Source organism: Lissotriton vulgaris, chromosome 5 (genome assembly GCF_964263255.1).
Source record: "Lissotriton vulgaris chromosome 5, aLisVul1.2, whole genome shotgun sequence".
Classification (NCBI taxonomy): domain Eukaryota; kingdom Metazoa; phylum Chordata; class Amphibia; order Caudata; family Salamandridae; genus Lissotriton; species Lissotriton vulgaris.
The window spans coordinates 1205582526-1205609424 of NC_141693.1; the positions used below are offsets into that span (position 1 = coordinate 1205582526).

The 26899-nt window shown below is 45.9% G+C and overlaps 2 protein-coding genes across 3 annotated transcripts in view; one reads left to right on the forward strand and one right to left on the reverse strand.

Moving 5' to 3' along the window:
- FAM53B (family with sequence similarity 53 member B) overlaps positions 1–14179 on the reverse strand; it is a 40725-nt gene extending 26546 nt beyond the window's left edge. The window contains exons 1-2 of one of the 2 annotated variants that reach the window (XM_086923001.1): positions 14113–14179; positions 10641–10864 (exon numbers count right to left, since the gene is read on the reverse strand). The gene's annotated coding sequence lies outside the window, so the exon portion shown is untranslated. Of the gene's footprint in view, positions 1–10640; positions 10865–13490; positions 13578–14112 lie in introns of those variants that run through there. The other variant, XM_086923000.1, reaches the window with a different exon arrangement.
- The window catches only part of EEF1AKMT2 (EEF1A lysine methyltransferase 2), a 178295-nt gene continuing 165325 nt past the window's right edge, over positions 13930–26899 (forward strand). Inside the window, exon 1 of the mRNA XM_086923002.1 lies at positions 13930–14137. Within this exon, the coding sequence (XP_086779128.1) occupies positions 14064–14137 (74 nt within the window). The 5' untranslated portion in view covers positions 13930–14063. The remainder of the gene's footprint in view (positions 14138–26899) is intronic.

The window sequence follows — 26899 nt, forward strand, 5'->3', positions numbered from 1 at the left end:
TAATTTTGATATTCTGAATTAGTGTGCAGCTATGAATGCCTGATAAAAGTGTGCTTATAACTTTGGGGCTGTTTAACTCCTGAAGGAAGAATTTGCAATAACTTCCATATTTAGATAATTATAACAATGTGCCAAAAAATTATAAAGGTTTATAGACGCCTATTATCCAGAAGTTCAACGCTGGGCTTAAGCTGAATGTTTAAATTTGAAAGCACACCAAATGTGACTGAGGCATGAACTGAGAAAGCAGTAAAGTCCAAAGCATCCAGTGGTGCCACACTAAAATAATAGATGAGCTTAAAGAATCACCTCTGGCATAACAATCTGAGGGTGTTTAGCTTAAATGAGGGGGGATGCAAAGCAAGCCTTTTCTAATTGGAAGTACTCAGTCTGAAATTACACAACACGCACAGTACTTCCCACACAAAAAAAAGTATTAAGAGGATGATAACCCTTACATGCGCTAAGAGTTGTTAACTTCCAACTGACCTATGAGCTATTATGTAATATTTTTAGCAATCTGCAAAACTAAATACAGAACTAATACCAGTTTTATACCAAAGCAACTGAATTTGTACTCTTATGGGTTTAACAAGTTTTCAAGGGATAAAGTGTTGTATGGCGTTTTAGATTCCGAATGAATTTTCCCAATTCATGCCCTTATAGAGGTACAATCTACGTAGCCCTTATATAGGCATAGAAATCAAGCCCTTATTTAGGCATAGCCCATGCTGCCCAAATACAGGCATGGCTACTTCCATCCGTTTATCAAACGTCACAATGATTTCTTGGAAAACCAGACTCTTAAGCCGAAGGGACTTCCCCTAGCCTGGATATTGATTTATCCAAGAAACTCATTATTATGCATGAACAACTATTCCTTAGGAGTTCATCCATGAGGTTCATATGCCCGACTTTACGTCAAAGCTGGCATTCCTAAACACCTTCAAGGTATAAATATACATTCACTTGCTATAGCAAAGCACGGTGTGGTTCGGTGCAGTTCGACGACCTACTTGCCCGACGCAGCTCGCTACAGCAAGTGCCGAACAGTGGTGTGGAATTTATTAAAATATCTACTTGTCCATGGGGCAAGTTGCTTCATAAATCTACTTGTCTTGTAACAAAATCCACTTGTTCCTTTGGTGCCATGTGGTTCGGCGACAAATTATGGCAGCAATCTCATTATATAAGAGCTCCTATATAGCCTCTCTGATTATGCCAGGGCTCATACCATAGTAGTTTTTGAATACTAGCAGTCCATTTATGTTGCCACGTTTCTGCAGATCTACATACTGGGACTAAAGGTAGTGGTAAGCAATAGTTCCAGGGTTGGAATGCCCTTTCAGTCTGTGCAAATCTACTAACTTGCATGTTTTAAGGGTTTTCCACATCTCTTCTCTAATCTTTTCCCATACTGAGAAATGTTCGAAATTTACTCCTGACAATGGCAGACGTAAACCTTCTACCAAAGTTGGGAAAAAAGTGGTTGATGGGAAAATGACCTTGCAAACACTCGGGTTTTCGCATGAGCAAATCTACACATGCATATTTGCTCATGATAAACTGCAGTTCACAAATATTTTCCAGGAGTACATTTCTTGCCCTACTTCTATAAATTCTTGTAAATTCACGAAAGCCATACAGCTGCACTTAATGCAAGGACATATACCAAGTGGGCACTTTTGAGACTTTCTTTAATAATAGGGCCCCTAATTTGGTCTGGCGTTAACCACAACCTTTTGTGTTTGTTAAAATTCTCTCCCCCCCTCTCTGTATCGGCTGGCTTCACTGTGAGGGGCGGCATTAAGCTCTTTCTCAAGGAGTATATTGACACGCAAAGTAGTTTTGTTCAGTGGCAGTAACTAATGTGGCAGTGTGTGCTTTTTTTAGACCAATTGTTTTTGTTACTTTTGCCAATATTTGTTATAATGGTGAGGGCCCGGCAGTTCTCACATCAAGAAGGCTTTACAAAAACCATGCCAAAACAAGTCACGTATTGGCAAAACTAAAAAGCTGATCACTAATTTCAGACCCACTGGCTTTGCCAATGCTTGTTTATTTTTATGTTTCTCATAATCTTATTGAAACTGGTTACACTGATTTTCCAATATGAATATTTTTGCGAAATACTAGCATGCATCAACACATTTTACTAAATGATGCTGCAAAAAAACGGTACCTGAAATTTCACAGTAGTTTAGCAAACTGTTTTTTTTCCTACTTTTATTTTTTTTAGGAACATTTTATATTGAAAGCAAAGAGTCATAAATCTTGCTCTCAAGCTTCTGCAAATATATGCATCTAATCAGAGAGCATTCTGGGAGCATTATGCATAGCCTCATATTGCTAAACTTTGAAACGGAGTAGACATTTTTATACTGTAACCACTGTCAGTAGTGCGATCAGAACTTACATTTACTCAGAGCACTCACCCTAATAATAGAGGCTTTCAATTAATGAACCATAAATACAAGTTTGAACAGCATTAGCATAGGCACACAAATAATAACTTAACTTCAGGCAGTGCCTTTCCCTGGCCCTTAATGTGCTACTGCAAATTGGCAGCCAAAGCGTTTGTTCTGCAGGGGGTTGGGCCTACTTGTCCCAAGGACAAAATACACATTAAAACTTGTTGCCCTTGACCCCAAACAATATGTCCTGGGCGTCTGGCTATAGGAATTCCACATCCCTGTGCCGAAGGAAGCGGACTCTCAAGCTGACGCACTGACAAGAAGCTGTCCTCCTCTGCCGAGAATCCAACTCCAGTGTTTCTGACTCCCCCTGCGGGATGTGGGGAAATCGAGTCCGAGGCAGAGATACCAACCTACTTCATTCTAAGGGTTGGAGCTGATTGGAACTAGAGAAACCTTTGGCAGTTCTTGGCAAAAACTAAACCTATGCTAAAGACCATACTTACTTCTTCCCTCGTACTAGAACTAGGTTAGGTACATTGGGGAAGGCGTATTTTAGAAGCACCAGTTGAGTATTTTAGCCTGTGTTATTTATGTATTTTTATGGCTTAGAAACCATACAATGCTATTACAGTATTATTTTATAATACTATTCTCGCTGTACGCATTATACTTTGAATTCTGTCTAACGATTGTAGCAGTTCGACTCTCTTGCATGAGAAAGACTGTTCAATAAACCTTTTATTGAAAACGCCCGTCTCACTATTTCTCTGCCACTCTGTAGAAACGAAGCATGCACGATTGACTGAGTAAAACAGTTATCTATTGTTTCTACGACTGAAGATATTTTCCAGTCCTAGGGAAACAAAGTTATCATGTTTATGCAGTTGTCAGAAACTAATCTCTTCTTGTGTATTCGAGAAAGTTTCTAGTAACCTCTGAGCTAGCTGGCACTCACAATTAAGTTTAGTATATTCGGAGGAGCTTCGCGCGTGACCAAGATGGCCGCGTGAGCACAAGGCTCCCGAGACCCTCGTAGCCTCCCACATCTATCCTGCCGTTTATCCTGTCCTTCATTGACATATCCGTGAAGATGAACCACGGGTGAGGCGAGATCTGCTTTCAGATTCCGAATCGGACCCCGGAGATCGGAGTTGTGGTGCTCTGAAGATTGCGGCCTACGCCTCCGTGATGCCCGGCTGTGGAGTTGGCTCAGTGCCCGAGCTGTAGTTGAACAACATCGGCCTGAGGTGGTGGGGTCGACCGGTCTGGTTGACTTTCACTTTCGATTTGGTCTTTCCCCGAGGGAGATTTGACGGCAAGCGGCCCCTTGGTGCCGAGGTCGGCTATTCTACTCCACTTCAGAGTGTACCTCCTCACCGCTTTGAGAATTTTGATAGGATACCTGGCGTGTGCCCTCCTGAGTAGGCTGGGCCGCGGCCCATAGGTCCTGGAACCGCCATCTTCCTACCTGGTCTATCTGCCTCACGTCGGTCTGTTCTCTGCAATGGCGGGGAAACCAGAGGGTGAAAAGCAGAAGCTCAAGACAACCCGGCGGGGCGGCTATACCCAGACTAACAATATGGACCGTTATGCCCAAACTAGGGGATCTCCTAGCGGACCGGGCAGATCGCTGGAGGACACTAGAGATGTTCCGACTTCGGCAACCGAACCGACCCTACAAGACGTTATGGCCGCCATAGATGGGATCAAGTCCTCCCTTGGGCAACAAATGGAGACCCTCGCCCATAAACTTGACACTGTGGCGATCGATGTTAATCTGATCCGTACAGACCTGACAAAAACTAACGAGAAAGTCAAGTCGTTGGACATTAAGACCTCCAGTTTGACGAGCGATGTTGCTCACCTGCAGACGGAGGTCCGCAATTTGAGGGCCTCCAATGATCTCTTCGTCCGTCATCTGGAGGATTTTGAAGGGAGGGCTCGGCGGAACAACGTTCGCATTATTGGTGTCCCGGAGAAGGCGGAAGATTCTGCAGCTGACCTCTTCTTCGAGAACATGGTTGTTAACCATCTTGCACCCAAGGGACTAAGTAATTTTTTCATGGTCGAGCGGGCCCATGGAGTTCCGAGTGGTAAGCCAAAGGTGGGGGCCCCACCGCGGCCTATGATCGAAAGGATTTTCAATATTCGTGACAGAGACGCTATCCTGCAGGCTTCGCGGATGAGTTGACCTATGAAGTTCAAGAACACTACTATCAACTTCTACCCGGACTTTACCCAAGCTGTTCAAAGGCAGAGACTTGGTTTCCTTGGAATAAAGAGGAGACTGCGTGATATGGGCCTTAAGTACGCTATGCTTTTTCCGGCCAAGTTGAGGATCGAACACGCCGAGCACACTCATTTTTTTGATCGGCCTGATGCGGTGGCCGACTGGCTTGACACTCTACCGAACCATCCTGCGCCAGAGGTACAATCCGGAGGGGCGGAAGGCGGACCCATGGAGCAGGAATAGACACCTTTGCCTGGTTTCTGGGGTCCCCAGTTGGCCTCGAAATGTGGTTCGCTAATCCTGCAATGTGAATGGTTGTGACATCCGGGGGGGGGGGGGGGGGGGGGGGTGTTGCAGGGCTATTGGTGGGTCTCTTTCCTCCTCCGACTTACTTTTTGTAGCTTAGTTGATGTGGGGGCGACGGGCACACTGCAAGTTGGGGTTGCTTTCTAGTCTTACGCAGGGGTGCAGGGTGGAGGGGGATTTTATTGGGGTGTGTGTTTGTTTTCCCGCAAGGCAATGTATTGTCAGACTTTCTGATTGAGGTGCTGGATTCTCGTTGCATCGATCTCCAATGGGAGATACCAACCCCCCTTGAGCCTGAGGAAAACCCGGCATGGGCGAACAGACGATACCCCTTCCTATTCATGGCATGATAAGTATTACCTATCAAGTGAGTCTCCTGAAGAAGGACTACATCTGGGGAAAGACGTTTCAATAATTGCAGCACTACCCCTCGTCTGTTCGCCCATGCCGGGTTTTCCTCAGGCTCAAGGGGGGTTGGTATCTCCCATTGGAGATCGATGCAACAGTCCTAGATGACAGGGGGCCCTATGTCGCTCTAACGGGTAGGTGGGAGGGTCGAACTCTTTCCCTGGTTTCTGTTTATGTCCCCTCTGGCTTACAGTCAACTACTTTCGCGGACTTGGGACGGGTGGTCCTCGCTCTCCCCGAAGGGTCATTGCTATTGGGTGGTGATTTTAACGCTGTGGCTTCTTGTATGGCTGATTGGCATCCACCTAGAGATCTTAAGGGGGCGCAGAACTGGCTTCATGATTTCATTGATACTCTGGGCTTGGTAGATTGTTGGAGGTTGTTGCATCCCGTTCAGCGGCAGTACACCTTTCAATCGGGCGCGCATGGTAGTCTTTCTAGAATTGATTATGTTTTGGTCCCGGCTGCACAGGCGCTTTCTGTTACGAGGTTAAGCATCTTACTCGGGGGATCTCTGATTATTCTCCAATATGGCTTTGTATGGGGTCCAGTCCTGGGACGGAGGGTCGGGTAGCCCCGATCAACCCATAATACCTCCAGAACCCTAAAACTCGTGCGGATCTGGTGAAATCTCTTGACCACTATTTTCTTGGGAATGAGGGTTCGGTTTCGTCGGCGGTGCCCCTTTTGGAGGCTTTAAAGACTGTTCTTAGGGGCCAGGCCCTGTCGTTAATCGCAGGTGTTAAGAAACGGAGAGACGAGGAGGTGGTTAAGATTAAAGCGGAGATAGCAGACCTTGAGCTCGGCCTGGAGCGAGAAGTTGCGCGTGCTAGGACGCATGTTTTGCGACTCAAGCAGTTGGAATATAGGGCGTTAGTTATTGACGCGGCTAAGGCAATGAGTAGAGAACAGCAGGGACGGCTCTATGACGTAGGAGATAAAGCTGGCAAATTGATAGCGTGGCTGGATAAGAAGGATAGGGCTAGTCGTGTGGTGCCTGTGATCGAGACGGCGAGCGGTTGTCGGGTTACTGACCCTGAGGAGATCGTTCAGTGTTTTGCAGATCACTTTCAGTCAGTATATGCCTCTGTGTTGGATAGGCCGGAGGAAGATTCACATCTATTGTTGCGTGATATTGCTCTACCACGTCTTTCTGATTTGGATAGGGAACAGATGGATGCTCCAATAACTGCAGACGAGGTGGCTCTCGCGATTCGCTCCTTGCCATCTGGAAAGGCTATGGGTCCTAACAGCCTGCCTATTGAACTTTACAAATTACGGCCTGACAAGATAGCGCCCTATGTAAGAGATATGTTTTTGGAGTCTCGTGAATGCGGCTCTCTACCCAGCGATCAACGTCTCGCGACCATTGTGGTGATCCATAAGGAAGGGAAACCAAGGGACAGGTGCACATCGTATAGGCCGATTTCTCTTTTGAACGCCGAACCTATGATTCTTGCAAAACTGCTGGCTAACCGCTTGATCACCGTTATCGGTGAACTGATACATCCGGATCAATCCGGTTTCATTCCGCATAGAAATACTGCCCTGAATCTCAGGCGGCTGCACGGCGTTCTCGCGAGAGCTGCGACGTTGCGTGAGCCAGCCGTCTTGGTGTCGTTAGATGCCACAATGGCTTTTGATACCGTAGAATGGCCATACTTATGGGCCGTGTTGGCTAAGTTCGGGTTTGGACCTGGTTTTATTGGCTGGGCGCGGCTTCTCCACGAGGACCCCCTTGAGCAAATTGTCGTGAATGGTCGTGTTTCTACTCAGTTTAGTCTTCGAATAGGCACTCGTCAGGGCTGTCCCTTGTCTCCGTTATTGTTTGCCCTAGCCCTAGAACCCCTTGCTGCGTGGGTCCGATGGGAACCCTCGATGAAGGGTATTCAATGGTCTTCTAAATTCGAGGATCGCATCTCGCTCTACGCGGATGATATCTTACTGTATTTGACCTCACCCCGGAAGTCATTGATGGTTCTGTGCAATGTCTTGGCCTCCTTTGGAAGGAACTCTGGTTTGATTATCAATTGTGCGAAATCCTACGTATACGTTCTCGCTGGTGATGTCCCTCTTCTCCCACGTACCTGCCCTATTCAGGTGAATGACGGGATTTAAGTACCTCTGTATCTTTATCTCGTTGGATCCGATGGCCCGTTATGAACAGAATCTTCTCCCACCTCTGGCTAGATTGAAACAGGACGTTGCGGGTTGGCGTAAACTTCCGCTTTCGCCGCTCGGTTGTGCGGCCCTATTTAAAATTATGTCTCTGCCTCGTTTTTTGTATGCTCTCCAGAACGCTCTTGATATTGTCCCTGCTAGCTATTTTCGTGCTGTCGAAGACCTGCAGAGGAAGTTGATATGGGACGGCAGACCTCGCATTGCTCTTGCCAAATTGACGCTCCCCTGGTATGACGGGGGAATTGCTCTCCCTGACAGCAAACGCTATTACTGGACTGCTCAATTGGGTGCCATCAACCATGGTATGTATGGTCCTGCATTGAATCCTGCTTTCGCTATGGATAGATGGCTGCTGCCCGGGGGTAATTATTATAGGGCGCTCTACTCAAAATCGGTGGTTAAGACTCTGTCGGGGACTACAAAGACGGCGGTGCGTACGTGGCAGGATGCTAATACTTCCCTGGGATGGAAAGATTGCTTGACTTTAGCGACCCCGCTCTTCGGTTCGGACAGGCTTGGGAAGTTGTGGAAAACCAAGGGGTTCGATAGATGGGACCTTATCGGTATTAGTAAGGTGGGCGACCTCTGGGTTAAGGGCCAGGTGAAATCATTTGAGATGTTAAGGACGGAGTTTGAATTGGGTGACACAGAGTACTTTCGCTACGTCCAGGTTCACCATGCCTTAATGTCGGTCTTCCCTTTGGGTGAGGTGATTCCGGAATCGTCCCCACTTGAGGATAGGCTGTTGGATGGCCATGTACCCGACAGTACCATCTCCCTTGTTTAAAAGAAATTAATTAATAATAGGCCTGATCTCTGGCTATATCTCCGGGATTTGTGGACCCGTGACGGCCTTGAATTGGATGACGAGGACTGGCAATCTGCGATCTCCTCTCCCAAGGAGGTTGCGATTCCAGCTCGACTCCGACTGGTACAACTTAAGATCCTCCACAGGATTTACGTCACGGGCCCCCGTTTAGTTCGAATACGCTTTTCTGAGGAGGGATTATGCAAGCGAGGATGTGGGCAGGTTGCTACTTTTCTTCATATTATTTGGGAATGTCGCGAGATTGCTGCTTTTTGGAGTGGGGTCCATGAGGTCATGAAGGAAGTGACTGGTGTTGCTCTCTTGCCGGAGGCCAGATGCTGCTTGTTGAACGTTTGGGAACCTACGGACTATAATGTAGCTCGGACTCAGTGGGCATCCCTGGGGGCCATGATCGCCAAGCGAGATATTGCTCAGTTGTGGGGGTCCCAGAGGCCTCCTACAGTAGACTTATGGAAGGAAAACATGGATTGTTGTATGTTCAGGGAAAAGACTGTGTACCTAGCCAGGGGCTGTCCCTGGAAGTGGTGTGGAGACATTGGAATAGTTATCGTGGAAACATATGTATACCGCATGCAGTTGATAACATTGATGTTCCACCTTCCCCCTGACCCATGCATTTTGACCATTCTATTGTATTTTATTACATCTGACCCCTGTCCCCCCCCCCCGCTCCCCTTTCTTTATACTGATTGCTGCTCATTGTATTTCTTCCTTCCTTGAATGGACTGGCACTTTGTACAACATGTTTTATGCCTTCCTTGTGTTTATATTTCAATAAAAAGAAACAAAACAAAACAAAAAGTTTAGTATATTCGATAGAGATCTACTGACCTAAGTCCTACGTCAAATCTATAGGATATATTATTCCAATGCGCTGAGCCTATTGGGAATATAGAAACTACACTACAATAGGGTAGAGGTTCTAGTGTTGCAATAACAGTAATAGTAGCAGTAAATGTATAAATGTGTGTACACAAATATACACAATGAAAGCAATTCGATATAACAATTTTGTTTTCATGTTGGAAGGTTTTCCACACACTGCTACATGTTTTGAAGGATAGGGTCTGGGGGGTTTTGGGGCAATAGTTTGCAGAACCAACAGTCTAATTTAATTTATGTTCAAATCATTCAACAACCTCATTTAGATAACAATGAACCTAACAAATGCCAAGACCACAAATTCAATGCATCATTGTGAGTACTAATTCATAACATATTAAAAGGCTGATGAATTTATTTCAAAATTCTTGGGAGTATAGATTGCTACTTATGCGCTAATGAATTGTTGTGCCATTGACTCATATGGCAGACTAAAATATTTAGAGTGGTCAGCTTTTGTGGAGCAAGCAAGGACAGAGTTTAGGTGTGAAAAGAGCTAAGAATAAAACTTGCTGTGACACCTTTTCATGTATGTACAGTAAGTGAGTGTAATACCCCATGAGTTGTGATTATGGTTAAGTTATTTCCCAAGGGAAAATATACAAACGTCAAGCTATGTGCAACTCATAGAGACTTTAAAGCAATCCTGCACTGCAGCATTTCAGGCACTATACTCCAGTTCTGCAAACTTTTAAATCCTGACTTAAGCACACAATGTGGTTACAGTACTAACTCCACACAAAGATCTACCTTTGCATCTTAATCCAAACCTGCATCACTCTGCTATTACACTACTAACAACAAATACACCACTATGTGAAGGTTCCACAATGGTGACTGTCAGCTATTCCAAAAGACACACACAACCACCCTTTGTCGAGGATTTTTGATCATGACTAAAGGCATACCATACTATTAGACTGGTAGCGCCATACAACCTGGTCTGTCAATGAATCTCAGTCCTGACCTGCAGCACCCAAGTATTGCTCCTTGGGCACAAGCAAAGCATTGCCTAAACACATCAGTTACAGGATCCAGGACACCCTGAATTACAGTATAACCCCCCCCCAAAGCTCTGTTCAATCAAGACCCGTTACACCATCCATTACTACTCAATAAGACAACCCCTTGGAGTTCTGATGACAAGTCCCAATCCCATCTTGCAGCATCATCTGTACCAGAAATTCAGCTATAACAAAGCTTCCCAAAAATGACTTAGTGCTTTTCCTGGCATTCCCCCAAAAAGCCCACACACACACAGCCACCATACATCTCACCATCTGCAATTCTATGCAACTGAATCTACAATATACTCGTCTAGTTCACATAGTTCCTGAGCAGCAGCCCCTCAGAGTACTACTTATTGAGGCATGTTGTAGAATCCTACCTCCGTGTCAGGCTTACAGCCTTGGCTTGGGAGACAGTCTGCTGCTGTGGCAAATTCTGAAGCACAATAGGAGTCATTGTGATCCTCATTTCTTGGTACTGAGCACAGGGCAGCCAAAGGTCATGAGGGTGAGTCTAGTGTGATACTGCTCGTCCAGCATTTCAAAGTACAGAAAATACTGCGGTAGGATCTGCACAGAGAGTTGTCGGGAATACGGATCTCACCTACAGAGAAAAGCGAAACATTATCAAAGCATGTTCTTAACCACACAGGCGTAAATAAAAGGTAAATAAGAGTAGGAACGGAATCTATGCACATTCACAACTCCATTGACACTGGGAAAGTAACAGAAAATAAAGGAGGATCAACAGAAGGAGGAAAATCACACCAACCTCACTTCCACGTCTCACCCGCACCCCCACTCAAAAAAAGAACAACAAAACAGAGCATTTTTCTTCTATCACTCTGAGCCCGTTCCAGCTGAACACACTTCGATGCAGCAGCACGTTAGTCTCCTCACTCTGCCTCAGTTCAACTCTGCTTCCGCTTCCGTTCCATCCAGGGGCGTCTGCGGCATGGTAGCCTGGATACTACCAAAATTGGCACAAAGGTAGCCTGTAGTGCTATTCTGAGGCAGATGGGGCTGGGGAAATTAATGCAGCCAGGAACTCTCGCCTGACCTCCCACATCAGAATCAGTGTGCAAAGGGACAAATTATGTCAACAATTCTTTATTCAATCAGTCCAATATTTTCAGCTTATTTATCTGCAAAAGGCAAAGACTCTCCCTAAAATGTTAATCAAGTATTATGTCATGAAAAACAGGTATCTATAATACAAACAGTGTTAAAACAAGCCTGGGTGCTGTAAATATCAGGACCAAACAGCACAAAAGGCAAGAAGTTTGATACTGTCTAAAATGCACCTTCCAATAAGCACTGAAATTGCAATCGGTTTCGCATTTGTTTGTTTTGGCGCTAATGACATTTTAATTGGTAATGTCTTTTACCTATGTGTTATGGGATGAGGAGTAAAGCAGAGTGGTGTTCAGTGAAGTAGAGTCAAGCAGAGTGGCGTAGAGCAGAGTGGAGAAAAGCAGATTTGCGTTGAGCAAAGTAGAGTGGCGTGGAGTGGAGTGGTGTAAAACAAAAAAATGTAGCTGAGCAGAGTGAGTTGAGTAAAGCAGAGTGGCATGGACTAAAGCAGAGTGGTGTTGAATGGAGTGGAGTAATTAGAGTGGAGTTGTGTGGAGTAAAGCTGAGTGGTGTACAGTGGAGTGGTGCTGAGTGGAGTAAATCAGAGTGGATTCAAACAGAGTGGAGAGGAGTAAAGCAGAGTGGTGTGGATTAAAACAAAGTGGCTTGGAGTGGAGTGATGCAGAGTAGCATTGAGGAAAGTGGAGTAAAGCAGATTGACATGGAGTAAAGCAGAGTGGCATTGAGTGGAGTAAAGCAGAGTGGGGTACAGCAGAGTGGTGTGGAGTAAAGCGAAGTGGTGTTGAGTGGAGTAAAGCGAAGTGGTGTTGAGTGGAGTAAAGCAAAGTGGCGTGGAGTAAAGCAGAGTTAAGTGAAGAGGAGTGGTGTTGAGTGGAGTGGCTATACTATTTGAGCTAGCACATATAAAAAGCAACTGTTTGAAAATAAACTGATTTTTAAAATTTATTTTTAATCGGCATAGCACCCAGGCCTTCTAGCGTTGAGGTCTCCACTAATACATGCACTGTAGGTATAATTGCAGAGTTGAAAATGCAGTAATGTTTAAATGGTGTTCATTATGCAGTAAAAAGGAGATTCTGAAATATTCCAACGGGTTGAATGTCTCTAAAAATAAACAAATGAACTAAAATGTTGGGCGTGTACCTGAAGCAATCAAATCATCCTAAAATGATCATGAACCATTCTTTTTAATTAGAAGACTGTGGTGCTAGTCAAGTAATCCGACAGTCATTTTCAAAAGATTCTAAAACCACCAGTATCAATGCATCTTGTGAAGTAATCATGGACTTAGTTTCAAGTGATCCTCAAATCATCAGGAACAGTCACACCTTGTGTAGTCGTCGGATAATCATTTTCAAGTCAGAGCTTGATGACGTCTGATAAAAAGAAAATGACTTCGAGAGTAGTTGGATGATCATCCAATGACTCTGGGATGGCTTCTAAACTAATCCTGTTTTATCTGGGCTGTTTTCAAAAAGCTGTCCCAGGTTAGCGTTGGGTGGTTCAGGAGAGACTAGTCTTTATTAGTCACAGAGCTATTGAGATACACGGATATGACAGCAACTTTTGTGCCCTTTTGAGATGTATCTTGGATTTTAAAATGTCGAGGTTCATATAATTTCTGGTACAACACAGCTGGTTGGGGGAAGATGGGAGGTGATTCTCCAGCTGCCATGATGGATAACCCTGGGATCCACGCAGCTAACTGGAAATCCATAGAGCTGCTCTGGAGCCAAAGACTATGCATGGGGTCATAAGGTTTTTTAAAGTGGAGGTGTTTTGGTGCTAAATAACTATCTCCAAGGCTTCCGTGGTTCACAGAGCTGCCACGTCGTCCCAGAGTCGCACTGGGAGCACACCTCTAGTCAGGTGACAAGCGATCTCGTCGGGACCCAAGGGGATCGCCGGGGTGTCACAAAACCACTCTAGGATCTATAGCGCTGGTGTAGGTCATGAAGTTGCCATGGGATCCCAGAGCGGTTCTATGGCTCTTTCCAATACTCTAGGAGTTAATGAGGTGACCTTTGAATTTAAGCCAACGTAATGGACATACAACTCCCCCAGCGGCCTATGGGGTTGGGCTTCTCAGTGGACCTGAGATACTGAGGTCATAGACCAACAACTAACACACTCACCAGCCCCTGGCTCGTTCTCTCTCTATGGCCGCTTCCTTTTCCGCATCCCGCCGCGGGCAGCGTCAATGTCTGAGACATAGAAGGAGGACTTCACCAGTCTCATAACAAACACAGAGGAGGGACTACATGGCTATTATAGAAGGCTCTATGATAGAACTAAACTACTAAGAATAACATTTACTAAACAAGGATGAAGACAGTTATGGATGCCGTCCTACGCATTCGCATAAATACAAAGAACACAGCACGGTAGTTCACTAGTAGAACTCTAGAGAGGTTAACGAAATACCGCGCACCGTGAATAAACAAAAAAATCACCTGCAACACCATGAGCACACGTGCAAAAAAGTGAGAATACTTCAAAAATATCTATTGTCAGTTCAAAACATTACGGCGCAACACAGAGTATACAGCTAGCGGGAGAATGGCCCGATCTGCTGCATTAACACAGAAGAGGGACTACAACATTACGAATCTGTATTTCCGGTATTTTAAGGTTGGCGCTTCTGTATAGATCAGTCGGTGAATTGCCCCGTGGATACCCAGTTTACTGTATCCACGCTTCCATCCGATATGAGTGCGAGAGAAGAGCCGGAGCTTGACTCAGAAGGCACGTTCTTACCTTCAAAGCTTGGCACCAAAGAACAGTGAGTATTTGCGCATGCGCGAGACTTACTGCGTACTGCCATGATGGAGCAGGCTAATAAAGCTGAAGTTATAGAAAATAAGCAGCGTGTCTACTTGATCGCATTCTACTATCTTACACATAGCGTGCGTGTCCGGGCGCACAGAACCATGAGCCATGTATATAGTATGTTGCAGGATCAGTGATATTTAAGTCTGCGAGTGCATTATTTTCAGCCAAACACTTTCTGATAAAATGTCTAAAGTATGATCGTCAGGGTTACCATCTTTCTCGGAGAAATATATTTACCTCCTGTAAAATATTGGTTAAGTGGCAGCCATAACAGTCATTGCCCGGTTAATCTTTCATAGCTGCCAAGGTTTCAGATTGCTATGTGTGATATTTTCATTATTTCAGTGCAAATATGAGTGACAATTCAACGACCATGAGTGACACTCACAAGCAAAATAAAGCAACGAAGAAGAGGGAAACGTGATATAAATAACATAATTTACATCAATTTAAGCAATTAGAAAAAGAAGATTTTAAAACTGCAGCAGAGCATCAGAAATTGAAGGGCACTTCCCTTGTAACCTTATCGTACTGTTAAGGTGGGAGGGACGCCCAGTTCTGCTAGAAATATCGCTGTATTGACCGGCACCGGGCACTATACTTGCATGCAGCATTAACCAACTAGCACAGCTCCTTATTACACCTCCCTCTGAGATAAACTACAGTAATGTCCGCTAGAGAGTCATTCCTCAAGCAAAGACAGACTGCTTGACTGCACAATTGCTTCAGTATAGGGGCAAGGAAGGCAGCTCAGAATGAAGCCATTTTTATACCATTTGAGAGTGCAACTATAGATACCAGGCAGGCACAGGACGTGAGAAACCTGTCCGTGCTGAACTAACTATAAAGGTGTGCACTGAGCAAACAGCAAGTGATTTTAAGTGCTTGTCTGTACTGCAACACCTGCTCATTCTCCTTGGAGTGAACAAGTTGTCATTGTGCACAGTCACAATTCGGTGTTCGGGCGTGGAAGCCTCCAGTCCTAGTCACAACAACTCTTCAAGCGGAGGCAAACCGTCAATGAATCACAGTCAGTGAATAAGTAGTGTACTGGCCTGCTCTGGACTCCATCGCTGCGGTCCCTGGAGTTCAGGCCCCAGTTGTCACTGGATCAAAATGTAGGATTTATTTTAAATTTGTTGCAGCTTCCTGATCGAGCTCTGTCATTCTTTATTTTAACTTAAGCTTACTGCGGCTGATACTTACTTGGGCCGGGGCTGGAAGCAGAGTCCCAAGGAGTGCAGCGATGAGGGCTCCCAATAATGACTAAGGCAGCATCTCTTTGCAAGGCAGTGGCTGCAGGCTCAATTAGGCCGTGAGCCACTGATGGCCACCGTAATTTGGGTCTGCCGGCCGCTTCAGTGATAGTTGCCCTCTAGGATAGCTCCAGTCCAGTGAGTCCCAGGAGCGGCCGTCCAGTGACACTCGGACCCAGGGCTATCGAACGTGCGGTTGGGTCTGCATCAATTTCAACGGATGCACCGGTTACTCACATACTAGTCTCAGTGCACTCACGGCCATGATTGACTGAGAGAGCTGCCGTTTGGGATACAACTCCAGGTAATATGCACAACGCAGGCAGGAGCGCACTCAGAGTTTATGCTGCGGATGCTGGGATGGACACGGACAGTCAAATCCCCCGCCGCTTCTGACAGACCTCACTTCCTTACTGTTCCAGGACACGAGGTCTCAACATCCCCCTGTGCATCGACAACCAGTACACGGCAACCACTTCTGAGGGCAGGCCCCTCCCTGGGTAAATAAGGATATTGGGCAGTGAAATGATGAAACACTAGTGTGACAGCCGCGCGGCGCAGCGGGCAGAAATTTCAGTGCCGCCAAGCAAAGCAGGGCTAAAGATTGTAACATTGTAGCAAGGCTGCACTCAGCCAACAAGTACATCAACTGTTTACTGAGCGAGCCTGAGTGCTGGCAAGTCACGGGTGCTGGCGCGCTCGCTAGCAGCCTGTAGCAGCCAGTGTCAGCGCTGGTACAGCTGGCAGAGTGAGACAGTGGCATTAAAATGCGTGACAATGCATTTCAGTGCGGTGGTGCGGAACACCACACTGAAATGCGGAAGTGTCACACCTGATGTGTGATACTTGGCAGGCCTGATCTTAGTCTCTATGTCCTCGTCACAGTCACTATCCTTACGTCCCACGTTCTCGTCCCAGTCATTACTTTTGAGGCTTAACCACACAAAAGCTGACCTTCACGACCAACCAAAATATCACTGGAAAACCAGTGGGCATTGTTGCCAGATTTTTTCACAACTTTCAAGCCCAAAAGCAATGGAAAGTAGACCAAAATAGCCCAATGTTGCCACTCCATTAACTTACGTGTAGCCTAACTACAACAGTCAAAAATATACTTCTATTTCAAGGATTATATGTTTAGTACTAAACATTAATCAGATTACCTATATTTTGTACACTAAAATCAAAGTTGGTCTGTCAGGAAAACTGTCACTCACTTGATATATAATTGTGTGGAGCAAGCTGCCCAAAAGTTTTCTGGGTCCAATTTTGAGGACTGCAACTGCGGAAATGTTCTTCTTGGGAAAGTGCTCCACAGCATGAAATTCCTTTTGCATACTCACGTCAGGCTCCCCCAGAGTAACAGCAAAATAGGCCAATGCTCCATGTTTTTTCAAATTTGTTTTAATGCTCCAAGAGCAATCCTGAACATCTTTTTATATATGTAAATTACTTATTTTTCGTACTTTTTGGTACTCCTCAGAAGCGAGCAGTCCATGGCATGGGGTGCAGAGCTTGCTGCTTGATGTTCCCATGAGCTAATACCCGATAAAGTGTAAGTGCATTCTGCAGACTCACAGAAGAATCTCCATCTCCTGTTCTTTGCCAGGCAACAGTATGGTGGATCCTTGTTCAGTCAGCGGACAGTTCCTTTTTGCACTAGGTGCATGTGAAAGGTAGCATGTATTTCCATACTTATCTATACTTTTAATTTGCAAACGTTGCATTCAAATTAAGAGGTAGAATTTGGAAAGAAATGGGAAGAAATTTAAAAAATGGTGTTGCATTTGTGAGATTTAGAGGTATTGGCGTTTTAAATAATTGGTCTTTATAGCAGGGTTCTGGGGGACATAGCTCTAACAATGATGCATGGTGTCAGCGGCAGCACAGCTAAGTTGAGCACTGCTCTCCATCTGTGCAGGGATATTGGGAACAAAGCTCTGATAGTGGTGCAGAGTATGAAAGACGACATACGAGGTCGGCCTTATCTTCCATGACAGCATGGATGTTGACAATGAAGCTCTGCTGGTAACGCTCTCCTCTGTGGACTCTTTGCAGCTCTGCTACCAGGACTCAAGCCTTATGAAGCAGCATGCTGTGCTAACCCTGGTGTGCACTGCACTCTGCCTGTGCACGAATGGAGGCACTCTTCGACAGAGCAAGGTTATGTGTGGCAACCTTTAACCTTGTACTGTAGGCTTGTAAAAATGGTATCTAAGAGGACACAGGACTTTGTTAATCACTTGAAGTGTATAAGAAGGAAAAGGCGCTTCTGACAACATTCAAGTGTCTGTGCAGAAATGGCTCAAAACTAACATGGTGCCTTTTCTCTTACCCAGCAGTCCTTGAGTGTGGAATGTCTTCAACACTTCTGTATTCCGTGTGATGCCAACTATCTGGGTGTACAGGTTTAATTTGTATTAATTTATTTCATTAGCACTTTGACCAACAAGTGATGTCACCCTTTTACACAGCATGGAAGGCAAAACATGTAACAAGTGACAGAGGATGCATCTTAGCAGTTGCAGTTCAAACACACAAAACCTCATGTATTTTTGTGGGACTAACCAATATAGCATGCGGAGGAGAGACAACACAGAATCCTTTGATCCCTTATAGATGTGCGGTTCAGGTGCCAGTATGCTACCATCCTTTCAAAGTGTACCAATTATACCATCTGTTTTACTTTTAGACTTACTCGTGCAAACCGTTCTGAAACATAATTTTTTTGCAGATTGCATATGTTTGCAAAAAATAAATGCATAAAACAATTGCATGCTTGCTCGTGCCAAGCCTGTTGGCTTTAACAATTCTTGCTTCAATTGCAGCTGAAAATGAGACAGCAAGATGAAACAAGCATTTGCAATGCAATGGTCTCGGCATCATTAAAGGTAGAGCTATTGGCATTGCTCATGACATTTCTTTTTTTTTCTTTAAATCATAAATAAATGGCATTGTCATTTACATTGCCAATACACACCACTCTGCACCTGCACACTCACTCTGCACTCACTACTCTGCACTCACTACTCTCCACTCACTACTCTGCACTCACTACTCTGCACTCACTACTCTGCATTCTGCACACTCACTCTTCACTCACTACTCTGCACTCTGTACTCACTACTCTGCACTCACTACTCTGCACTCACTACTCTGCACTCACTACTCTGCACTCACTACTCACTACTCTGCACTCACTACTCTGCACTCACTACTCACTACTCTGCACTCACTACTCACTACTCTGCACTCACTACTCTGCACTCACTACTCTGCACTCACTACTCTCCACTCACTACTCTGCACTCACTACTCTGCACTCACTACTCTGCACTCACTACTCACTACTCTGCACTCACTACTCTGCACTCACTACTCACTGCTCTGCACTCACTACTCTGCACTCACTACTCACTACGCTGCACTCACTACTCTGCACTCACTACTCTGCACTCACTACTCACTACTCTGCACTCACTACTCTGCACTCACTACTCTGCACTCACTACTCTGCACTCACTACTCACTACTCTGCACTCACTACTCTGCACTCACTACTCTGCACTCACTACTCTGCACTCTCTACTCACTACTCTGCACTCACTACTCTGCACTCACTACTCTTCACTCACTACTCACTACTCTGCACTCACTACTCACTACTCTGCACTCACTACTCACAACTCTGCACTCACTCCTCTGCACTCACTCCTCTGCACTCACTACTCTGCACTCACTACTCTGCACTCACTACTCACTACTCTGCACTCACTACACACTACGCTGCACTCACTACTCACTACTCTGCACTCACTACTCTGCACTCACTACTCTGCACTCACTACTCTGCACTCACGACTCACTACTCTGCACTCACTACTCACTACTCTGCACTCACTACTTACTACTCTGCACTCACTACTCTGCACTCACTACTCTGCACTCACTACTCTGCACTCACTACTCACTACTCTGCACTCACTACTCACTACTCTGCACTCACTACTCACTACTCTGCACTCACTACTCTGCACTCACTACGCTGCCCTCACTACGCTGCCCTCACTACTCTGCACTCACTACGCTGCACTCACTACTCTGCACTCACTACTCTGCACTCACTACTCTGCACTCACTACTCACTACTCTGCACTCACTACTCACTACTCTGCACTCACTACTCACTAATCTGCACTCACTACTCACTACTCTGCACTCACTACTCACTACTCTGCACTCACTACTCTGCACTCACTACTCTGCACTCACTACTCACTACTCTGCACTCATTACTCTGCACTCACTACTCACTACTCTGCACTCACTACTCTGCACTCACTACTCTGCACTCACTACTCTGCACTCACTAATCTGCACTCACTTATCTGCACTCACTACTCACTACTCTGCACTCACTACTCTGCACTCACTACTCACTACTCTGCACTAACTACTCTGCACTCACTACTCACTACTCTGCACTCACTACTCTGCACTCACTACTCTGCACTCACTACTCTGCACTCACTACTCTGCACTCACTACTCACTACTCTGCACTCACTACTCTGCACTCACTACTCACTACTCTGCACTCACTACTCTGCACTCACTACTCACTACTCTGCACTCACTACTCACTACTCTGCACTCACTACTCACTACTCTGCACTCACCATTCACTACTCTGCACTCACTACTCACTACTCTGCACTCACTACTCCGCACTCACTACTCACTACTCTGCACTCACTACTCTGCACTCACTACTCTGCACTCACTACTCTGCACTCACTACTCACTACTCTGCACTCACTACTCTGCACTCTACTCTGCACTCACTACTCCGCACTCACTACTCTGCACTCACTACTCTGCACTCACTACTCTGCACTCACTACTCACTACTCTGCACTCACTACTCACTACTCTGCACTCACTACTCTGCACTCTCTACTCACTACTCTGCACTCACTACTCTGCACTCACTACTCTGCACTCAATACTCTGCACTCACTACTCTGCACTCACTACTCACTACTCTGCACTCACTACTCTGCACTCACTACTCACTACTCTGCACTCACTACTCTGCACTCACTACTCTGCACTCACTACTCACTACTCTGCACTCACTACTCTGCACTCACTACTCTGCACTCACTACTCTGCACTCACTACTCTGCACTCACTGCTCACTACTCTGCACTCACTACTCTGCACTCACTACTCTGCACTCACTACTCTGCACTCACTACCCTGCACTCACTACTCACTACTCTGCACTCACTACTCTGCACTCACTACTCACTACTCTGCACTCACTACTCACTACTCTGCACTCACTACTCACTACTCTGCACTCACTACTCACTACTCTGCACTCACTACTCACTACTATGCACTCACTACTCTGCACTCACTACTCTGCACTCACTACTCTGCACTCACTTCTCTGCACTCACTTCTCTGCACTCACTACTCTGCACTCACTACTCACTACTCTGCACTCACTACTCTGCACTCACTACTCACTACTCTGCACTCACTACTGTGCACTCACTACTCACTACTCTGCACTCACTACTCTGCACTCACTACTCTGCACTCGCTACTCTGCACTCACTACTCTGCACTCACTACTCTGCACTCACTACTCACTACTCTGCACTCACTACTCTGCACTCACTACTCACTACTCTGCACTCACTACCCTGCACTCACTACTCTGCACTCACTACTCACTACTCTGCACCCACTACTCTGCACTCACTACTCACTACTCTGCACTCACTACTCTGCACTCACTACTCTCTACTCACTACTCTGCACTCACTTCTCACTACTCTGCACTCACTACTCTGCACTCACTACTCTGACTCACTACTCTGCACTCACTACTCTGCACTCACTACTCTGCACTCACTACTCACTACTCTGCACTCACTACTCACTACTCTGCACTCACTACTCTGCACTCACTACTCTGTACTCACTACTCTGCACTCACTACTCTGCACTCACTACGCACTACTCTGCACTCACTACTCTGCACTCACTACTCTGCACTCACTACTCTGCACTCACTACTCACTACTCTGCACTCACTACTCTGCACTCACTACTCTGCACTCACTACTCACTACTCTGCACTCACTACTCACCACTCACCATTCACTACTCTGCACTCACTACTCACTACTCTGCACTCACTACTCTGCACTCACTACTCTGCACTCACTAATCTGCACTCACTACTCACTACTCTGCACTCACTACTCTGCACTCACTACTCACTACTCTGCACTCACTACTCTGCACTCACTAATCTGCACTCACTAATCTGCACTCACTAATCTGCACTCACTACTCTGCACTCACTACTCCCTACTCTGCACTCACTACTCTGCACTCACTACTCTGCACTCACTACTCTGCACTCACTACTCTGCACTCACTACTCACTACTCTGCACTCACTACTCTGCACTCACTACTCTGCACTCACTACTCTGCACTCACTACTCACTACTCTGCACTCACTACTCTGCACTCACTACTCTTCACTCACTACTCAGCACTCACTATTCACTACTCTGCACTCACTACTCACTACTCTGCACTCACTACTTTGCACTCACTACTCTGCACTCACTACTCACTACTCTGCACTCACTACTCTGCACTCACTACTCACTGCCCTCACTACTCTGCACTCACTACTCACTACTCTGCACTCACTACTCACTACTCTGCACTCACTACTCTGCACTCACTACTCACTACTTTGCACTCACTACTCACTACTCTGCACTCACTACTCTGCACTCACTACTCACTACTCTGCACTCACTACTCACTACTCTGCACTCACTACTCTGAACTCACTACTCACTACTCTGCACTCACTACTCACTACTCTGCACTCACTACTCACTACTCTGCACTCACTACTCTGCACTCTCTACTCTGCATTCTCCCTTCCGTAGTGTAAATGCCCTTCACGGCCGGATGCAGTATGTAGGTACTCTCATATTTCTTGGCACCTACGATGTAAGACTGTGTGTTGGATCTAGGAGGACATATATAGCAGTTTTGTTTCACTCATTGCACTAGCACTGTGCTTTTATCCTCTCTTCTCCGTTTGATTAAACACATAAGCCAGCATGTAAACATTTGTATTAATGCTTCGCACGGACTGCATCCACAGGTAAACACTTGCTTTTCATTTTTTGGCTTTCATGCACATGTTATTTTTCAGGGTTTTTTCGGTACGTTATTATTTCACACATCAGTTTTAAGCTTTTCGATTTTTAGTGCCCATCACAGCTTTAGCATTCATGTTTAACTTCTTTTTATTCGTTCTGTCCACATAATTTTTACTTCCTTGAAGCATGGCACTGTATGAGCAAGTGCGTGCATGGGCGCTGGTATGTGTCTGTGTGAATGCACGACAGCAGCTGCCCACAGCGAGCGCGATCGCGTGCGCGTTTCAAATCGCCCTCCAAGGCGATGCGCGCGGCCAGGAGTGTCTCCTGGGAAGCACACTCGCTAACAATAAGTTCTCGGCGACAACGCGCTTCCGCGCGTTTAGCCGAGACCTAAAAACTAATTTTGAAATAGAAAATGGTGGATTTGGAGCAGGTCCAACTGCTTAAATTATGAAGGTACTATACCTAGGTCTAGCAGTAATTTGTGTGGCACAGTTTGGGACTTCCATAATGTGGAATAGGTAACGTAATGTAAGACTGTGGCACTCCGGTTGCAAGGCGTTGTTGTCAAAACAAAGGTCAATGCTGCGCTACATGAGAAAATATAGCACAGCTACCGATTGTGCTTAGTTTGCTGACAAAAAGACTGTCGTGCGGTTAATGAAAAGCTTCGCATCACATAGAAGCGCGGCCTCTGGATCATGAATAGTACATACAGGCAAATTCCAAGAGTAAAGTACGATGGCTGCACTCTCAGCAGCGCCATGACCTGAAAAGACAATGTCTTTCTTCGCTCCTGAAGTCTAGTGACATCACCTTAAATGTTTACTGCCTTAAAGACATATACTATCATTAGTGCAGTAGGTGCAGTGCCTCTGGGGTTCGTGGATGTGAGAGGCCTGCTTCACTCCAATTAGGGTAAGAAGCCTTTCCTCCATGAGTGCGTCCATCTCAAGGGCCACAGTGGTTGCAAGAACCTACTTACCTTTTGACCCTTCTGCTTACAGGAAAGGGTGTTTTAACACACAAACTCACCACAATGTGAAAGGAACACGATTTTTTAAAGTGTGCCCAGCTTAATACAAAAGATAAACCTCAAATGAAGGTCTGCGTGCATTACAAACCTGCCAAATAAGCTAGGAACTACAAAGGCACTGACAACGAATATGGACGAATTACACTTGGACATTCACATTACCAATAGCCCCAACTCAAACAAATGTGAGAACACTTGAATTCCAATGCTTGTTTCACACAGCTAGCACGGTTCTGTGTGCGAGGCAACATGAAGTCTTGTGGCCTGATCAAAGAAAAATGGAACAAAGGCAAAGAAAAATGGTACTAAGGTGCCTGCAGGCGATTCATAGCTGCCAAGGTTTCAGATTGCTTAAGTGTGACATTTTCAAATTTGTTGTGTAATTATGAGTGACGTTCAACTACTACGAGTGACACTCTCTCACAAACAAAAATCAAGTTAAGAAGATGAGGGAAACATATAAACATCAGAAATTACAGCCATTCCAGCAACAAGAAACTCTATGAAGATCTTAAAACTATTTCAAAGCACCAGAAATAGAAGGACACTATCCGATATGGAACATAGACTGCATAGTTGACATGTTTTAAGAGTGCTTAGGTGAGCCATTTTCAAGGTTTCAAGAGTACTTATAAATGACATAGAACTACGAATGGAATGACACTAAAAGTGACACTTAGAGCAAAATCAAAAAGTTAAGTACGTGGAAACAGATAAAGAAATTACACTTATTTGAGCAAGGCCAAACTATAACAAGCATTTGCAATGCAATAGGTCTCGCATTCATTTGAGCTATTGGCATTGCTAAATATTGCGACACCAATTGCAACAAAAGTCTATAAATTGTAGGCCCAAAAAATGTGTATTAATTTTTTTAGCAATGGTGGCATGCTGCGCTTTAGATGAATATGTTTAAAAGTAAAGTGTGATCACGAGATATAGAGGTACCCAACCATGTATGAATTGTTATAACGGTACCAACATCAGTAAAGGTAACTTGTTACTATCACCAGAATTCAAAGAAAAAATCAGTTTAAGGGTTAATGGTACTTGTGACACCACGAATGTTATGTAATAACAAAACACAACTCTTAAAAAGAGAGAACTTTTGGATTTATCGTTTAAAAACTTTAAGACCGGGGGGGCTTAATGAAAGAGTTGAATTCTTATGTTACCTGTAATTATATGTTAGCATATACCCTACTTTAGATCATGGAACCACAGGTTTATCGTTTTTCAATATACACATACCACTATGTCTTTTTTAGAATACAAGGACCAGAAACCTTAGCGAATACACACAACCTTGAACCCCACCCCCTAATTCTTTTATGTTTCCTGCTCAACACTTGAGCGAGTTTAAACGGAGCAACACGCAACGGTTGACAAATTGGCTAGCGATAAACTTCTGGCTACCGGTAAGCGGCACTCGGCGTAACTGCATCGAGTAAATACATTTTGGTTAACACGTTATACTCTGTTATTTATACAAAAACATGTTTGTAGCGGGCTTGCCAAACCTAATATCACCGACTTCGAGCAAGCTACTAACGGTCTTTGATTTGAACAACTCCGACCATAGAGCCGTAGTTTTTTAACACTTGTGCCGAGTATTTTCCTCATGTTTGTTTTCGTGTTTAAACACCACGTTAAAGCCACGACACGATATATGTTTTTGTTGCCTTTTGACCATCATTGTAACAGTTAAAATGAAACTATGTTTTTTTGATCACGGGGGATGTAGCCTGTTGGAAGGCGGTGACCCCAGGGGTCAAGATGACTCTCCTAACCACCCGGGACCTCCTCTCCCACAATTACTGCCGAGTCTTATCGAGGGGGAGTCCCCGCCGGGGAGGACTGATCGTACACACTGTTGACACACCACACTTACGAACGGATACCACACAGTGAATCTTTATCAAGTAAGAACTTTATCAAGATAAAAATAAGGAGCAATACAAAGCAATCGAGGGATCGCAAAAGTCTTGTAACAAGGGAACGGGGAAGCGGGACAGTTTTAGGGGGCCAGCTGGTATGCCACGCACCCTGCGCACAGTTCTCAATCCTCGAACTGGGGGGTACGGGGGGCTGGCGATGGGACTTGCTGTCCTACTCACTTCGGTTTCAGATGGTCGTGAGGGTAGCGTTGATGGTCCAGCCGGACCAGAGAGTTCTTCAAGCCGCGACGAGGTCAGCAGGGCTTGGTCAGGAGTACTTCGTCGTACTCGTAGACAGGAGGAGCCGCGACAGCGTCAGCAGGGCTCTGGATAGTAGCAAGTGTCTCTCGTTCTCAAGAGTTGGCCGCGACGAGGTCAACAGGGCTTCGATGGTTCAGGCCGTACTCTTCGAGAGGGAGCCGCGACAGCGTCAGCAGGGCCCGGTGGTTCAGTTCCGTAGTTTCGAGGATGAGCCACGACAATGTCAGCAGGGCTCAGTGGGTCAGAGTCTGTTCTCCTCAAGGTCAGCCGCGATCAGATCAGCAGGGCTTTCTTGCCCAAGATACAACTGCTGGCTAGATGGAAGGCAGGCTGTCTTATAGTCCAGGAGCTCCTTGATGTCCGGGACCCTCAGAGGCAGGAGGCCGGAGGTCCGAGGGCCAGGCGCCTGATTGTCTGGGCGGCTGTGTCTTTGATGCTTTTGGTCCATGCGTCCAGGGAATCCCAGACGCTCCTCAAGGCCTGGACCCAGCTCACTAGGAAGCCAAAAGGTGCGATCGAAACCAGCCGCCAGGGATGGTTCGGAGGTGTGAGGACAACCAGCTCCTCTGGAGGGGGCCGGAGGTGTGATGGGAGCCTTGGTTTTGGGTACTTGGTGAGTCGTTCACCCCCCTGGGCGAGTCGGGGCGCGCCGGACGCGCACGCCTAGCTACAGCCGGGAGCGGCCAGAGGCTGCCGAAAGGGAAGAAGGCGGCTGGCTGGCCGGGGTGGCCAAACATGGAGTCTGATGGTCACGTGCACGGGTGCAGGCACGCGGTCTGGAGGTCGTCTCAGGTCCGGTGTAGAAGTCTCATGTATAGTTCTGGGTGGACGGGAATCAGTTCCATCCGTCGTTCTGGGGTTAGGGGGATCAGCGAGGGCCACGCCACGAGGCCGAGTCCAACATAGCCCATCACCTAAAAAGCGAGGTTGTGAAGAGCAGAGCAATTTTAAGAATGCGCTTTATACCTTATAGTGTTTCTATGTTATGCAATTAGCTAGGTATAGCACTG